The following is an 18,372-nucleotide window of genomic DNA, read 5'->3' as shown; positions in this document are numbered from 1 at the left end:
CTTCATTAGGATTTTTTTTATAGTACCTGCAGTGCAGTTTGTGTTTCTTATGCATCATCTAAAACACAATAGCAAACAATAATATAATCAATTTTAAGAAGGAAAGAAGGAAAGACAGCTCCTACAGTTAAATTGCACAGCCTTGCCTTAGGTCAGGAAATCAAATCTGACTGTTCTCCTTTGGTTGTGGATCTAATTTTCCAGTAACAATTACAATTCATCAAAGGCTGATTTTTTTAATATATTAAACCAATTGCATTATAACAGCCAAATCATTTTGTAAAGGCTTATTTGTATTTGCAAAGGGTAACCTGCCAAATTAGATTGCCTGTGTCACTTTTAGTCTGCAATCTCTGTGTCTGTGCTAATATGTATTTGTGTTTTTGAGCCAACAGGACAGAGTTACACAAGGGGGCTGAGAGTCAGAAATTTAAGTATAGCCCAAATCTCTTCATCCCTCTTTAGGAACTCAAACCATGGCTTTTACTGAGGTTCTTCCTTAAACATAAAAATTGACAGGTGTATTTTGTGCTTGTATTGACCATTTAATAGCTATTCCATAGGCCACCTAAAAGAAATGGAATATGCTCAGCCTGCTCCCGGAGGAGTTGTTCTGCAAAGGGAGAAAACTGAACTCCTCCTTTTATATCATGAGACTGTGCTGCAGTGGGACATCTCCTGCAGAATCCGATCCCCTGGCCCACCAAGGTAGCTGAGGTCCCGACCTTCCTCCCTGAGTGTAATGCAATCCATTTCAGATCCAGCCAAGAAATCATTTTATTTGAGTCTGCACTAGTGCCACACACTCTCACTTCTACATTACACAAGTTTTCAGCCCAAGAACATTCAACACACTCATGTGTACACAAAATATAGTGCCCCACGCATCCACAGAAACACTCTTTTCCTTACTACACTTCATGTCCCAAGAGCATTTTACCCCCATCTTTTTTTTAGATTAAGGTTTTTCCTACCCTGAAATGGTAATCAGTTTTTAAATCATTGTGACTTCAAAATTCCCTTTGTCAACTGATGCTTGTGCCCATCCCACTTCCTATTAAGTATTCTGTCTTCTAAACTGTTAGCTTTCCTGTTCTGACCAGAAACCTTTTAATTTGGATAGAATGCTTTCATATGGCTGCATTAGTGAGCACATATGAGTCACACAATTTTTTTGCTATCTCAGTCATCAGGGAAACCTTTTATTTCTCTGAAGCCCATTTCTGCAGTTCTGCACCCATTATTTCAGTAAGCATAAAATCAAAGAGTGGATTATGTTTCTGAAATCTATAGGAAAAGAAAAAGCAGCTTTTTCTTTCTAAACGTGTTTCTTCTCTTCACTCTGCTGTCTTCAGCAGAGTTTGTTACTAGGAGCAGGTACAAAAAAGACCACCTGGACAGAAGAATCAATGGTTTGTTTGGGTGCTAAACCACCCAGCAAGCCATCCGTCAGTTTAACACACAATTTTAGACATGATCATTTCTAACCATAAACTTCATCCCAAAAATGAACAAATGCAAAGTTTGTCAGCACACCAGAAACAGAAAACCTGATGGTTGGTCTGAGGCCTGTGCTTTCCCATGTTCTCCATCTAGCTCTACCACACACATACATAGTTTACTTCCTCAGCTATTTGCAATCCTTTCATCTTCTTCCTAAATCTTACAATTAAAGTCCTTGCTCCAGCTGTTAGTAAACTCTAATTTGGCCTAAACTTCCAAATAATCCTTTGTTTCCTTGAATATGCTGGGCATGTCAGGAAGCTCACTGGCATCCTCTTCCTTCTGCTTTACTGTTCTAGCAGCCTGCTGCAAGCAGACTTCTCACTGTGATCCAGTCTGCTGGTGAGTAACTGCTCCATCAACAAGGCTTTCAGATCTTGCCTCACCTGGCTGTAGACCTTGTTTTTCTCACAAACCCATTTATTACAGCTCTGTATGTATGTGAATCATTTACAGAGTTTCTTTCCCATCAGAAATGTGACATAGGGAACACTTCCATTACTTGGTCTATATACAGAACACAAGGCTTCAATCTATATTATTTTCGAAACTGAATCCCATCTCTTACACTGCTATGGCTATCTGCAAAGCCAAGATCTTTAGGGCAGGGTGAGTTGGGAGAAGTACTACTACCAGAAGAATCAGTGCCTGCCTGCTCTCAGGACTTCCTAAGCCCTTCTTCTCTCTTCACATTCCACAGAAAGCCATTCCTCCAGGCCATGCCGTCAGCACTTCTTCAGGTTAAGCCAGTGACTTGCTGTCCCATCAGACGTACTTCCACAGGATAAGCCAGTGAAACAGATCATCACACTTAATAGGGATGTGCTTCCATCCCTGATTCCCAGACACGTGACAGCTGCTCACTACCCTTCAGCTGTGCTGAGAGCCCCACCAGCAAAATGGATATTCTCAACTGAACTGGACCACGGAAGACATGGATGAACATCAGCCCTTCAGAATCACAGAATCAATTAGATTGGAAAAGATCTCTGAGATCATCGAGTCCAGCTTGTGACTGAACACCACCTTGTCAACTACACCAGGGCACTGAGTGCCATGTCCAGTCTTTCCTTAAACACCTCCACGGACGGTGACTGCACCACGTCCCTGGACAGCCCATTCCAATGTCTAATCACCCTTTTTGTGAAGAAATCCCTCATGTCCTAAACCTAAACCTCTCCTGGTGCAGCTTTACACTATGTCCTCTTGTCCTGTCGCTGGTTGCCTGGGAGAAGAGGCCGTCCCCCACCTGGCTACAACCTCCTTTCAGGTGGTTGTAGAGAGTATTAAGATCCCCGCTGAGCCTCCTTTTCTCCAGGCTAAGCAACACAGCACCCTCAGCTGCTCCTGACAGGACTTGTGCTCCAGACCCTTCAATGGACCCAATCCATGGTGTAACTGCTCCGCCGTTAAACGACACGGCCACGAGGTGTTCCTCGGCCAGGAGAAAACCCCTGGACCCACACCCGGGCAGGGAGCGGGAGGCAGCGGTGGGCGCCGCTGCAGGCCGGGAGCAGCCGCGGCCCGGGCAGCGCTGACTCGCGGCGCGGCCCCGCCGCCATCCCGCTTCCTCCGCTCGCCCCGCTTCCCCCGCTCTCCCCACTTCCCCGCTTCCCCCGCTCGCCCCGCTCCCCCCGCTTCCCCCTCTTGCCCCGCTCTCCCCGCTTCCCTCGCTCGCCCCGCTTCCCCCTCTTGCCCCGCTCTCCCCGCTCCCCCTGCTTCCCTCGCTCTCCCCGCTTCCCCCTCTTGCCCCGCTCTCCCCGCTCCCCCTGCTTCCCTCGCTCTCCCCGCTCCCCCCGCTTCCCCCTCTTGCCCCGCTTCCCCCGCTCCCCCTGCTTCCCCCGCTCCCCCTGCTTCCCTCGCTTCCCCCGCTCCCCCGCTCCCCCTGCTTCCCTCGCTTCCCTCGCTCCCCCCGCTTCCCCCGCTCCGGGGCCGCTGCAGCCGGCGCCGCGCGCAGCCTGGCGCCCCCTGCCGGCCCCCGCGGGAGCGCGCGCAGCCGCTGCCCGGATCAATGCCCCGCCCCCGCCGGGCGGCCCGGACCAATCCCGGCCCACCCCGGCCGCGCGCGCGCCTCCCCGCAGCCCGGGCCGTAACGCCCCGGGCGCCTTTCGCGGCAGCGCCGTAAAGTGCGGCCGGCGAGGAGCGCCGGGGCCGGAGCGGCGGCGGTCGCGGTCGGATGCCCGGGGGCGGGGGCAGCCCGGCGCCCGGCACGCAGGGGGGAGCGGAGGCGGGCGAGGCGGCCGCGGGCGGCAGGATGAGCCTGTCGCCGAAGGAGCTGTCGAGCCTGCTGAGCATCGTGTCGGAGGAGGCGGGCGGTAGCACCTTCGAGGGGCTCTCCAGCGCCTTCCACCACTACTTCGGGAAGGCCGAGCACTTCCGGCTGGGCTCCGTGCTCGTCCTGCTGCTGCAGCAGCCCGACCTGCTGCCCAGCCCCGCGCAGCGCCTCACCGCGCTCTACCTGCTCTGGGAGATGTACCGCACCGAGCCCCTCGCCGCCAACCCCTTCGCCGCCGTCTTCGCCCACCTCCTCAACCCCGCGCCCGAGCGCGGCGGCGACGAGGCGGAGCGCACCCCGCTCTCAGGTGTGTCCCAGCGCGGCGGGGAGCGGGGGCAGGCGGGCGGCACGGGAGCCCTCCTGGAGAAAGCGGTGGGAATCCTGCACGGGCAGCGTCTCTAGGCTTGGTGCCAGCCAGGCCGCTTGCTTGGACCTTAGAGCTCTCTAGAGCTGCCTCCGGGGGCTGGGGCTGTTTAGCCTGGACAAGAGGAGGCTTGGGGTACCTTATCACTGTCTACAACCACCTGAAAGGAGGTTGTAGCCAGGTGGGGGACGGCCTCTTCTCCCAGGCAACCAGCGACAGGACAAGAGGACATAGTGTAAAGCTGCACCAGGAGAGGTTTAGGTTTAGGACATGAGGGATTTCTTCACAAAAAGGGTGATTAGACATTGGAATGGGCTGTCCAGGGACGTGGTGCTGTCACCGTCTGTGGAGGTGCTTAAGAAAAGACTGGACATGGCACTCAGTGCCCTGGTGTAGTTGACAAGGTGGTGTTCAGTCACAAGTTGGACTCGATGATCTCAGAGGTCTTTTCCAATTTAATTGATTCTGTGATAACACGGAATTTTTTGGGAGAAAGCTGTCACAAAAAGCTGGAAATGATAGGAGGCTTCTGACAGCCTTAAAGCTGTGAAACAAACCTGTTAGAAATACATGAGAGTGTAACAGTTTTTTCCTCTCAAGTAAATATGACACTACCAGTGTTGACTAAATCAGTTTCTAAAAAAAAATAACCTGTTCGAGAGAGCCCTGAGAAGGGCCACCAAGTTGGTTAGAGGGCTGGAGCACTGGAACAGGCTATCCAGAGAATCTGTGGATGCTTCATCCTTGCAGGTGTTCAAGGCCAGGCTGGATGGAGCTCTGAGCAACCTGGTCTAGGGGCAGGTGTTAGGTGCAGGTGTCCCTGCCCATGGCAGGGTTTTGGAGCTGGATGGTCTTTCAGATCCCTTCCAACCCAACCCAACCCTTTAAGCCCTTCCAACCATTCTCTGATTCTGTGAATTGCAATGTCAGGTCATACTTAATAGCTCATTGGTTGTCTGGAGTGGAAAGTGTGTGAATGAACCACCATGAGTGACTTAGCATCAGCTGTTGCATGTCATGATGTGTAATACTGATCCTGAAGTGCTGTATTTTGCATTAAAACAGTTTTGTATGTGGTCACACAGACTCTCTAGCTCCACCTACCTTGCCATAAATAATAGATCAGTTTGTGTCTTAGTTTTGCTTGTTAGACACGAAGAGCACGGAAACTGTTAATGCTCCTACATAAAAAACTATGGCTTGTTTTTCACTGTGTCTCCACAGGCTTCTTACCTCCTATAACTCCTCCAGAAAAATTCTTCCTTTCCCAACTGATGTTGGCCCCCCCTAGAGAGCTGTTCAAGAAGACTCCTCGGCAGATCGCTGCAATGGATGTGGGGAACATGGCCCAGTCAGTGGATATCAGCGGGCTGCAGCTGGCATTAGCAGGTATGGAAGGTTTGTCCCTGTGGTCCTCTTAGAAATGGAAGCTCTCATTGGAGAGCTGTCTCATTGACTGTGAGGTAATGATTGTTTCATTTCAACTGAATATGAAAAAGCTTGGATTATGCTTTAGGGTCTTCAAGCCTATGTTCAAGCACTTAGAGAAACTTCAGGCAGAGATTGCATCCTAACTCTTTCATCCTTCTTAACAAGTAGTTTTTAAAGCATATACATCATTGCCTTAAGCACAATAATATTTTACAAGGATAGAAAGACTTTCATCTAAAGCTTTGTGGGGTTTTTTAGGAATGGTTTTTTTTGGGGGGGGATGGTTTTGGTGGGTTTTTTTGTTTGTTTGCTTTGTTTTAGTTATTTGTATGGGGTTTTTTCTGTATTTTCATCCCTTTTTACCCTTTGCAGTATTTCTTTTATGAGAGAGCAAGCATAACTATTACATACCAGTACTTCAGCTGTACCTGGAAAATTGACTATTAAAATTATATCTTCAGCTTATTGCAAAGTCAGACCTTGCAGTGTTAGCTCAAGAGTTGGAAAATGATCCAGTTTTACTAGATTGAAAAGAAAAGCAGTGTGATGCTTATCCTTTGACAGGAGAACAGGAGGAAGAACATGATTGTTCATGTCACATCTGGAGCTAATATGAAATACTATATATTGCTGGAAACAAGGAACCAATTTAAACACAAAAAAATTCCTTTTTCCCTAGGTCTGTGCCAGTAGACTTGCTTGCTTGAAAACTGACCATCCCAGTTCTATATCTATACAATGTGATTTATTGCTCTGAGGTCAGGCACCATTTAGACTTCCTCTGTCCTGCAGTTGTATCTTGGTATTGTCATTTTTTTCTGTGGACTCTGACATTGACTGGTAAAGCTGTGGTACACTGTCCCTTGTTCACAGTCTACAAATGTCTTCTGGGGTCCTCCTTAGCTGCTATTTCCAGACTGTGGGGTCGTTTGAAAATGCAAATTGAACACCCTAACATACCATTGTGGGCGAGACAAACCTTTCTGGTTCTTGTTGTGTTCATCCTGTCTGTATTTTGTAGAATATCTTAGCGAATTCAGGTTTTGTGAAGCTTCAGCTAACTTGTGGTTTTTGGTGCAAGGCATGTGTCATGCCTTAAGAAGCCTAGAGGTTTTTTTATTTGTTTTCCCCTTGGTACTGTGTTTGCCTTCTGAATAGTTTGTTCTCATTAAAAATGAAATCATTCAATCACAGAATGCTTTGGGTTGGAAAGGACCGTAAAAATCATCTCCTTCCAGCTTCACCCACCATGGGCATGGACACCTTCTACTAGACCAGGTTGCTCAAAGCCCCATCCAGCCTGGACTTGGACACTTCCAGGGATGGGGATCCACAGCTTCTCTGGGCAACCTCAAAACTGTGGTTGGGTGAATGGGTATTCTAGGCTACATACTTTATTTTAAAATAGAAGACAATGATGGCTGAAAGTAGAATACAAAGTCATTAATGGTGCTTTTATAAGATTTATATCACTGTTTACATAATCCAGTAAAAGTGCACAATTGCTTATGAGCAGCTGTAGAAGTTATGTAACAAAACCAGCTGCACCTGAAAAAGCTCTGTGCTGTCTTTCTCAGACTTCTTGCTGTAGGTCCCCAGAAAAACTGTCTGCTTTCTAATCACTTTCTTAGACAATAAATCTTCTACTTGTTTTAAAATCATGGTGCTTCTTCTGTCTGTTTGTTGTGTTTTGGGAAGTCTATGATTTTTTCACTAATCTTCAGTATATTTCTCTGAGTGATTCAATATGCAGGACGAGGCTGGTGCAGGATGTTGACACTAAGGTGCAATGTTTGAAGTGTTGTGCTTATACCATTTCCCCATGATGTACAGAATGTAACAGCTGTAGCACTTGGTAGCTCTTCAAAAGTTTGGTCCTTGAGATGAATTCAGGGCTGTTCAGAGCAGGATGATTTTGACTTCTTTAGCACATACCTGTAAAATCAAATGTAATAATTTAGAAAGCATTTGATTTTTTTTCTATCAATTCCTCTCTCCCAATCCTTTTTTTGTAAAGGAAATAAAAATACTTGTCCTCTGAATTTGAGCTCACTGTGACAGTTTATTTTCTTTGGTCTGAGAGTTAATTCAAACTCTGGTACTGCCCTACAATATGTTTTTGTTCATCTAGTGTGCTACCTTATCAAAAAAGTAATTTTCTCCTAGTTGCAGGAATGGGTCTCCTGGCAAAGTGCTCCTAACTGTTTGTCTGCTAACCCCTATTTGATGTGGAAGTAATTGACCTTTATTAAAGTAAAACTTTTAATACATTGTAGAGCTTTCCTTAAGACTCCAAGTTTTCTTTTACCTGTAAAAATAAAAAAAAAAAGCTCCATAAAGCAAGCTAAAGATTTGTTTTCAGTTTAATTTTGTAAAATTTAAATGTCTTAGTTCAAGATGCTATATTAGGTTCTGTTAAATCACCATGTTCTAATTCTTACTTCTTACCTGAAGCTGTTGATTCAGCCCTAATTCTTGAAGCAGTGAGGTTGAACTTCTGAGCTCCAATGCATATAACTAAGGGCTCAGACAGGCTTCTGAAATCAGTGAATTGCCGTATCACTAATCATCTAATCTAACATCACTAATAATTTCAGATTATGAGGTTACAAAGAAATCCGTGACTTACTGACTGATGGATTTAAGTTCTAGACTAGAAATGAAAAGATAGAAAAAGGACACCCAATGCCTCTCCCCCCACTCCTGTACTTCATTTGTTAAACCAGCCCTTCTGTTCAGGGCTAAATGAAAGTACTCATATGATGAAGTTTGAAACACTTGCTTAAGTAGAAGATATGTTTTATACACCAGCTCATTTGGACTTCAATTTTAAAATTTTTTTTTTAAAGTAACTGAAAAGTATGCTAGTTGTTGCCTTCAACAGAAAACCATACCCTGCTGTGCTGCTTCAGTAAGCATGTATGCTAATGTTTGCATTATCTGAAATAGTTGGATAAAGCAGGACAGAAAGCCAAAAAAATTAACAACTTTGTTTTCATGATCCTTTTGTAACTCACAGTTTTGGTGTCTCTTGCAAATTTGTTTGGAGTCATATGAAATATTTTGGTTGTGTGTGTAGGCAGCTGGGAAGGGTCAACATGATTGCACAAAAAGGAGCAAGCACACTTTGCTTAGAAGTGTTAGGGTACACAAAATACGACAGCACTCACTCAATTAGCCAGGAAATTGAGTGGTGTTTAGTTTCATCTGGAACTTTTTCAAGGGATTTCTTGTATGATACCAGCAATTTTGGACTTCAGATTGCTTAAGGCTTCATCTGCTGCTTAGTGTTCTCTGTTAACAGGGTGGGGAAAGGAATGTCAAGTGGTGTTCTGTAGTGGGAATTTTTCTGCTTTTTGTCCTTTGGAGTTTTCCAAAGCAATGGAAAACAGGATCTCTCAAAATAGTGCAGAGAACATAGAAGATCAGCCATTAAGTCTTCAGATACAGAAGAGCGATAGATTATTGACAGAAGGGCACATAAAAATTGGATAATGCAAGCACTGAGGCCCATATTTTCTTTTTGGCCAGTTTTTTCAAGTCTTCAGCTGTATATACACTAATCTTAATATTATTTTTCTGTTGTTTATGGCCTATAAAGGGGCAATTTTAGCTCCTTTCAGGTTTGCTTTAATGATGATGTCTGTAGAATCATATAACAGTTAAAACTCCATTGTTTTCCACTAAAGCACTGATTCTGGCTTTTCAGTGAATGCACAAGGAGCTCAGGCAATGCCACAGAAATGTGTTGGGTACATTTGAATAGCTGATTTCAGGTCTAGTATGATCATTATTGTCTGTAAATGAATCCATGTAGATCTTTCCCTTTCCTTCTCTGAGCAGTCATTACAAAACTAGATACAGCATGTGAACTCTTTCAGGAGTACCACGGGAACCTACTAATGTACTGCTTTTAGATGCAGATTACAATGGTTACATGCCTTTTCTAAGGCCAAGATTACGTTTCAGATTAACTTCTATTTCTTCTTTATCCTTGCTGTATACCCTCTGTCCCTTGCCTATCAGCTGGCAGTCAGACTGCTGACTGCCCAACTGTACTAAATTTCATGTTGATATTATCTGGGGGGATTTTTTAAGCTAGTTCTTTTCTAAAGCTGCTTGTTTCTCACTACTTTTAGTATTCCAGGCATCTCTGTTCCAATTTTATGGTTTAATATTCTTCTTTCAGAACGTCAGTCTGAGTTGCCAACACAGAGCAAGGCCAGCTTCCCCAGCATTCTCAGCGATCCTGACCCAGATTCTTCCAACTCCGGTTTTGACAGCTCTGTTGCTTCCCAGATCACGGAAGCATTAGTGAGTGGACCAAAGCCTCCTATAGAAAGTATGTGCATTTTCACATCTTTTTTTCTGTAACTCATGACATGCTGTGTTATTATACTTCAGATAAAATGTAATGGAATTCAGAAGTATTTTCAAAGCATGAAATGGAAATTAAGGTGAATGGAAGTGCAAAACTGCATCAGGCTGTCTCTAGATCAGATTCTATAGTGTTCACATTTCCAGGCTTTTAGAAATCTGGAGTCTGTCATCAAGCTTTTCTCTGTGTCATCTGTTGAATAACAGATACTAGTCCCTCACTGAGATCTGCATTGGCTGGTAACACCTCCCAGGGAAGCAGTTACTGTGGAAGGGAAAAATACCACAGGATCAGTAACAAAGATCTGAATCAAGAGAAAAAACAGGCAGATGTAACAGTATCACTAAAGATCAGTAATAAATGTTTTTATGAGGGGCAAACAGGATTGTAATGCTGTTACAATAGCTTAAAGAAATAGGGGCTCTTGGGGGGGGGGGGGTCTTCCTTTTTTTACTGATGCAGAACTGAATACCCGAGGCTTAGGGAAACATTTGCCGTTTTAGGTCACTTTCGACCAGAATTTATTCGACCACCGCCTCCACTCCATATATGTGAGGATGAATTGGCATGGCTAAATCCAATTGAACCAGATCACACCATTCAGTGGGATAAGTCAATGTGTGTTAAGAACAGCACTGGAGTTGAGATAAAAAGAATCATGGCAAAAGCTTTTAAAAGTCCTTTGACTTCCCCACAGCAAACACAGGTAAGGATGATGCACTTTCCTGTCTAAAATGATTTTCTAAGAAGCTATTAACTCCTATATTTTAGAAAACTTTGAGCACTTTAATTGATCTGTGTTTGGATTCAGGAAACTTAAATTCTAAAAATCCAAGAATTTTTACTTGGGTTTGTCTGAATAAGGAAGATAATGTTCAAACCATTGGCTGGATGTAGTTACAGTTGATCAGTGAGTGGCACTGACATTTTTCTGCATGGAAAAATCTTTGTATAACTAAGTTGCTTGTGCTTCTGTGAAAGCTTTTGATAAATAATTATTTCAGAAATACCAACAATGAATTTTTTTTTCTCAATTTGATAGTATTACCCCTGATTTCAGTGGGTTTTTTCCATAATCATTATGCTGGCACTATAAAATAACCTTTATTTGCAGTACTCTTTCTGACAAGTGAACTTGAAATTGAGATTTCCTTCTATTGGACAGGAAACTAAAGGAGGCTGAAACTTTTCATGTTGATTTTTTTCCTCCCTTCTTTGCCACCCACTGATGAAAGACTCTTAAATGTATTATTAAAGGTTTTATGGACACAGTTGCCTGTACATAAAAATTTTAAAGCAGACCTCCAGTGCTTTTCAATAGAGAAGCCTAAACTAAAATGCTATCAGTCTCCTGGATCTTAGATGTATTATAGCAGTTTTTTCAAGCAGTAACATGAATAGTTGAAGAAAAATCAACTGAGGAATTTTTTTTTCTTCTTCACAGCTCCTTGGAGAACTGGAAAAGGACCCCAAGCTTGTTTACCATATTGGTCTCACTCCTGCCAAATTGCCAGACCTGGTTGAAAACAATCCTTTAGTAGCTATAGAAATGTTGCTGAAACTAATGCAGTCTAGTCAAATAACAGAGTATTTTTCTGTCTTGGTCAACATGGACATGTCCTTACATTCAATGGAAGTTGTAAATCGGTGAGTACGATCTCAAATCTAATAAGGTTTTGTTGAGTATGTAAAATAAAGAAGTGAATGTAAGTTATGAAGTGAGGCTGGCCATAGGGCATTTAGACGCATTCCAAATACTACCAAAAATAACAGGAACAGAAGAAATAGCTAGTCAGGTTACAGTAAAAGAAAAAGAGTGTCAAGCTATCGTTCCCTTTTCAATCTCTTTATGCTGTTTATGTTGTTTTGGGTTTTTTTAATACTGTTTTAATAATAATTTTCAGCGTGATGTGGTTAGTCCTGCAGAGGAAGAGTGTGCTGTGGATTTGTTGGTTTCTATGCCTACTGGACTAAGTCTGTTTTTTTCATAAAGGCTTTGCTTTTCCTGTAGATCCTTATTGGTGATGCCTGGTTTAGTCCAGACTAAGTTTATAGAGTTAGTTGTGGGTTGGTATTAAAGATTTGAACCTCTCAAACATATTTAGTGCTAAATTGAGAGAACACTGCAAAGTTCCTTTTTACAGCCTTGCTATTTTCAAATATTACTGTAATATTAACATTAGGAGCAGAAAAATTGCAACAGGAAAAGAACTCCCACAATTTCCCAGGCAAAAGATATGATGGTGGAGGTATATATTACATTTTATATTAATTATTTATAATTTTACAGAATTGTTAAAATTAATATAATTTTATACTAATTATCTATAGCATACCATTTTAGATGTGGTAAGAAGCACATTTCTTACACAGGTGCTTTGCTAGTTAATCTTTCAGTCCCTCCTTCAAGAATGGAGAACTTTATTTTCTTTAGAGAACACTGTGTTACTCTCTAATATTAGAAACATTTTACTACTTTGAAAAGAATAGGCAAATATATGTCCTGTTGTGCATAACTTCAGCTGGAGTTGTTAACTACTAGAAAATTATTTTATCAAATTGTTTGATACATTCAGCTCAAAACAGTATTTAAAATTGTGCCACTTAAGGGAGTCTGTCCTTGCAATCTGTAAAATATCTAAATGTTGTTCTTCAGACCTCAGGTTCCTGATTAATATATAAATTTCACTGGCAAGTAGATGTCCTATGTCCCAGGAAGCTGCAAGTTTAGTTCCTGACTTGTAAATGACCAGTTACTGAATGTGTTTGGTTTTGAACTGTAGTGGCTGTCACCTTCCCTAACCGGTCACAATCCAGTTGTTGATGAGAACTCATGTTCTTTTCACATAACTAAAAAGCCTCATCCCTAGCTTCTTTCTTTTCTTTCAACTGAGGGAGTGGTTTTGTTTTATGAGGACATCTGGAAATGTTCATTTTGATCCTTCTTGAGGCATGCCTGTGTGGGAGATAGAAGATGGCAGTGGGACAAAGGCCAGTTATTGTGAGAATCCTCCACAAACAGTTAATGCCACATGGCTAATCTGCTTAATTGCAACTTGCATTCTTGATGCAGCTTAAGTGAACAAAAGGTGCTATTGTTAAACAGATGCCCTGCTGTACATTCATGTCCTGTTTTCACTGAGAAGAATTTCTGCAGATAGGTACAACCAGTTTTCTTAACAGAATGCTAGCCCCTTAAATAGGAAAACTTCCCAGACAGCTAATTCCCACAAATTTACAGAAATACATCTCTCCCACTTACTTTCTTCCATTTCTTGGCAATTACTGAACATGAACTATTAAATAAGCCTCTATCTGCAGTTGCTTTGAAGCAGAGTTGAATTGTAACTTAAATATCTTCTGACTAAAGAAACATTTCTGAAATTAATCCCTCCCTACTGGTGCAGACCGACAGCAGTTACTGCCTTGAAGTGGGGCTACTGACTGCAGCATGGAGGAACAATGGCAAGAGAAGAGCTTTTACCTGTGTCCATGAGAGCTACACCACCAGTCAGGCATGCTGGTTCTCCCACTGCATAGCTACCACAGGAAGAACTTTTATCAAAGTGCAAAGTGACTGCCAGTGCCAACAGGGAGACACTGATTTTTAAGGGAAATAAGACAAAAAATTGAAACTGCACTTGAAACTAAAACATGCATCTTTTTCCATATTGTCCACCTTTCACTACTGGAGATGGGACTGATTCGAGTTACTTTGGTCAGATTCTGTTGTAACCTTGTAGCAGTTCCGCACTTAGCACATGTTGATAGCTTAAGAGAGCTGTGTTGCTCTTTCAGTTAAGAAACAGTGACAACTCAAATGTCAGATGTACTAGAAACCAATCTAACTTAGCTTCTGTGCCGTCAGAGTTTAAAGAAGTTTTACTCTTAATTAAGAAATTTAAATGACTAGGAATATGTCTGGAAGCTATCAGAAATCAGTTCTATATGACAGAACTGGGAATAAACTCATATCACAGGTCTAACTCCTATGATTTGTTTTGCTACAGAAACACTACATTTATGGCTTCATGAACCACTGAATATGTTTTATTTGAACAGGCTTACTACTGCAGTTGATCTCCCACCTGAATTTATTCATCTTTATATCTCCAATTGTATCTCCACCTGTGAACAGATTAAAGACAAATATATGCAGGTGAGTGCTTCAATAAATTGGTTAGGAAAAAGTATCCCATATATTGCTCTGTGAAATATGTGCTATGATTTTAATAAGGCTGATAGCATTAAGTTATTCTGTTTTACTGCTTCTTTATTTCATAGGCACTGCTTTTTTTTCCTAACACAATGTGCAGTTCTTTATGGAGTTTTATAGACAGTTCTTCACTTTTTTTATAAGACTTCACAGGTAATCACTATTCCCTCTTTTTCTGTAGACATCATAAACTTCTTCCTGGCAATACTAGTTTTAGGTGACTGGGTTCTTATATGCAGCAGGTTTATCTGTCACTCAGTGAGTGTCTTCTTCACCCCCAGTATTAGTATGCATTCTGCTTAGTTTAAAGCTTCAAGTTTCTCTTCTATACAAGTGTGCCTGCCACTTCCAGACCTCTGAGGTGATGTTACAAAACTCACAGGGAAGTCTCACTCTTCAATCATGACCAATAACAGCTTGCAGATCTCCTCAAAGACCTAAAAACTTTTGTCTTCCTAACACCACACTGTCATACTTGCATGCTGGTACTGAGGAAGTTGTAGCCACTCCAAGAATCCCTGACTGAGGATGGTCAGGGGAAACCTGAGGAGGTTTACACACCTTTGGCATTCAGGGTTGTCTACATGCTATGTGAGGTACTTCCTTCTCTCCTAAATGGATCTGTTGGTTTCACCAGGTAGAACTTGTTTTCTCATGTACATCATTGGTGAAAAACAGTTCCATGTTCAGTTTCTCCAAGGCTTTGTGAATCCCAAGTCCTGCCTTAGCTTCATCCTCTAGATCCTGAAGGACTGCAAGCTCTTTAGTCTCTTGCAACAAGATGACTGTTCCTTTCCCTTTAAGCTTTCTTGATGTCCTCTACTGCTTTCTCCAGCTCTATAATATCCTTAAGCTACAGAAATGAAGGTCATGTGCAGTGCACAGGATAGCGTTGCAATGTGGTTTTAGATAGTGGCAATCCCCCCGTTTTGTTCTCATCCCTTTCAGATGATGACTGACCATGTGTTATCTTTTGGTGGCTGCTGATATTTCTCTGCTTTGGGATTCTGCCAAACACATGGGTGACTTCATCTGTGACCTGCTGAGTAGCTGTGCCTATTACATTTGGTAGTGGAGTAGGAAAATAGCGGCAGACCTGGGCTGCAGCTGAGAATATGCCCAGGGTGGGACACTGTACTCAAAGGGGCTGCTGAGAGCAAGTAGCAGCTGTGCTTCAGGCACACAGGGGACAAAAAAGAGCTCTGAGGGTCAAGGAACATATACTGATCACTAAGCAGCATGCACAGCTTGAGATCTAACATTTTTTAATGAGTATGGTGCCTGTACAGCAGCTGAGACACAAGATGTTTTGTTTGAAAAAATAATACTGGAAATGATCCTCAGACACTGGGAGTCAGCCAGTACCTTGCATTTGTTCTTTTGCTGAATTTCATCTTCTTGGATTATTAAAATTACTCGTGTAACTAATTTGTGTTGCAGAGAAAGCATGTGATGCCTTTTGATAGCAGTGAAGGAAATAAGTTGTTCAGTTTCTGAATTCTCTAAGTAGCAAATTTTGCAGTAGTAAGCTCAGTTCCTGGAAAAATAGCTGATATCTTATTTTCAGTGTCAAATAATCTGAAATGCTTCAGACGCTTAATCTGTCACATCCCTCAGTTCTGTCTGATAAACATCAATCACATGCATAATTGCTTTTAGAGAAAGAGTTGAACCCAAACCTTTCTCACAATGTGAAGTATGAGAGCACTTTAATGCATTAAAGACCTGTTTTTGTCCTTGGGGAAGAATGTGCCCTGTGTAAAGCAGATGGTTGGTGACTGGATCTATGTATGACAAATTTTAAACACCAGTTCCTAAGCTTTCATTTCAATTCCCATTGTGCTCTTCAAGGTGTTGCCTAAGTAGCTCTTAAGAAAGAGGAACACTTCCAAGATCCTGTCTTTTCACTGGATCAGGCAGGAAATGAGCCATGAGTTCCTGGATTAGGTGTCTGTGAAACTGTCTTTCCAATACAAAGCAGAAGGGTCATCTGCTAATTCAGCAACAGAGCACATTCCATGAAGGAAGCTTGGAATCAGTTTTGTTGATGTCACTTCCTGTCTCGAGTTCCTTGATGATATGGTGATGAAAACTTTGAAATGTGAAACTTGTTCCATTTTCTTTATGGTGTTATTGTAGAAAATAAGCCTAAGCAAGACCCAAATCTTGACATCATCTTCAGCTGTTATCTCTTCTCTCTGCCTTTATTCAGAGATGACATAAGTACAGTGCATAGGTAGACCTGGTACTTCATTTGTGCATGGGATTTATCTTGAGAAGGCTCCTGCATCCAGAAGTACAAGAACTATAAAGCAGTCAATTTTTAAAATATAGTAATAGTATGGGAAATGGAAGAGAAGGGGCAGCATGTACAAAGCTTGGGAACAAGATAACTGCTGAAGCTAAACTGCTCCTGAGAGCCAACAGTCCTTAACTGACGTGGTTGCAAACATTTATTTGGATTATTAAACCATCTCTCTTATGTTTCAGAACCGCCTGGTCCGTCTTGTTTGTGTCTTTCTTCAGTCTTTAATCAGAAACAAAATTATTAATGTACAGGACTTGTTTATAGAAGTGCAAGCATTCTGCATTGAGTTCAGTCGGATACGAGAAGCAGCTGGCCTTTTCAGACTGCTGAAGACACTGGACACTGGGGAAAATCCATCAGAAACGAAAACGTCTAAATAAAGTGACTGTCAGTGGCAAAAAAAACGCTCTTGCTAGTGTTCTATACTGATGAATTGTACATTTTAAACTTAAATCCCTGAATTAATTATGTATTATGTTAATTACATTATAAATAGCATTTTATGCATTTGAACAATAAATAAGGCTTTTTCTGATACACATTTGAGTTTGTGAAATGTGTTAGGCCTTACAGTATTTTTCACTATGGTTAAACATTGTACATTGTATGCATGTCCTGAAATTCAGGCTCTAGTTCCAGAGAGAATATGAATTATACTTAGCATTCACAGCAAATTTAAGTATTAATCTGGCACTCATTTTCTTTGGGTCCAAAATTGTTTGTATATAACTAAAGTCAACTTGTATCAAGGTAAATAAGTTCCTTGTTTTTCCTTTTGTTCACTGTTCTAGGAGCTGGCTAGAACTCCTAACAATGAATTCTGGTTTTGATGAGTAAGGGAAATTCTGTCTTGATATCTAGAAACAGCTAAAGGCTTATCTTTACATGGCGGAAATGAAGTTGGGTGCTGTAGGCTCAGAGCAATATTCTCTCCTATCAAGATCACTGAGTATTTTCAGAATCATGCCAGCAGCAGTTGAAATACCACACCTATTTCATGCTTGTAAGAATGTTCCACTGAGGAAAGAGGGTCACATTTCTTCCATAAAAATCAAAAAATTCCAATCTCTTTTCACTTCCAAATTTGCATGGGCAGTTGCTATGTAGCTTCCAAAGTTAAATAACTTCTTCCTTTTAGAGCACAGAGGCAGATTAGCTTTCATGTTAGATGCCAGATATTGGGGAAACTGGAGAATGGAGTCTGCTAAACTATAATTTTAAGCTGGTAGATAGAGCAGCTGCTGTTATATTTAAGCCCTGAGACTGTAAAGGAAAGTAACTTGGGAAGTTAACAAGTTTCTAATTCAATGCTGCTTGCTAAATGAAAGCTGTTTTAAACCTGCATCTGCCTCTCAAATTTTTAGGAAGTTCTAGATCAATACTGCAAAGTCAAGACAGTCTTTTGGCTTTTTCTTTCTGAGTAATTTAAGCTGTGAAATTGCTTGGACTGAAAATCCCATCACTCATAATCTTTTAGTAAAAAGTCCTGTGAGAAGTGTTCTGTAGTCATTAGGAGTTAAGACTTGTGTAGCTTTCTAGTTAGAATGTATCAGGTCAACTAAAGTAACACTTAAAGGTCTGTTCCAATTCTAGACATTGCTTCCAAACCCAATACATTTGCTATCAGGCATTTTTAGTGGCAAGTTAACCCAGCTTGTGCTCTAAAATCATATCTTAATGTTTTCTATCTACCAAAGTTAGAGCCCAGCTTGACTATCTTCTGTGTAGTAGTACCCCTCTTTAAAAACATACATACATTTTAGACTAGTGTTTGGAATGTCAGCTGCAGGACTATGATGAAGTAACAGGCTCCAATATAAAAGTGATTACCACTGGTTAAAGGCATTGCTACCTACTTTATGATTTACAGATTTAGTTAAAAACAATTTAAGCCTCC

General features: G+C 41.9%; 1 protein-coding gene across 1 annotated transcript; it reads left to right on the top strand.

Annotated features, from left to right (window-relative positions):
• Positions 1–3,626: 3,626 nt before the first annotated feature.
• Positions 3,627–17,014, top strand: CNOT11 (CCR4-NOT transcription complex subunit 11). Its single transcript, XM_069005731.1, has 7 exons — positions 3,627–4,085; positions 5,367–5,531; positions 9,763–9,915; positions 10,455–10,657; positions 11,396–11,598; positions 14,014–14,110; positions 16,658–17,014. The coding sequence occupies exons 1-7, from the start codon at positions 3,680–3,682 to the stop codon at positions 16,853–16,855; spliced, it is 1,425 nt and encodes a 474-aa protein (XP_068861832.1). The 5' UTR covers positions 3,627–3,679; the 3' UTR covers positions 16,856–17,014.
• Positions 17,015–18,372: the final 1,358 nt, after the last annotated feature.

Source organism: Aphelocoma coerulescens, chromosome 1 (genome assembly GCF_041296385.1).
Source record: "Aphelocoma coerulescens isolate FSJ_1873_10779 chromosome 1, UR_Acoe_1.0, whole genome shotgun sequence".
Taxonomy (NCBI): Eukaryota; Metazoa; Chordata; class Aves; order Passeriformes; family Corvidae; genus Aphelocoma; species Aphelocoma coerulescens.
This window is presented reverse-complemented; position numbering and strand designations above follow the sequence as displayed.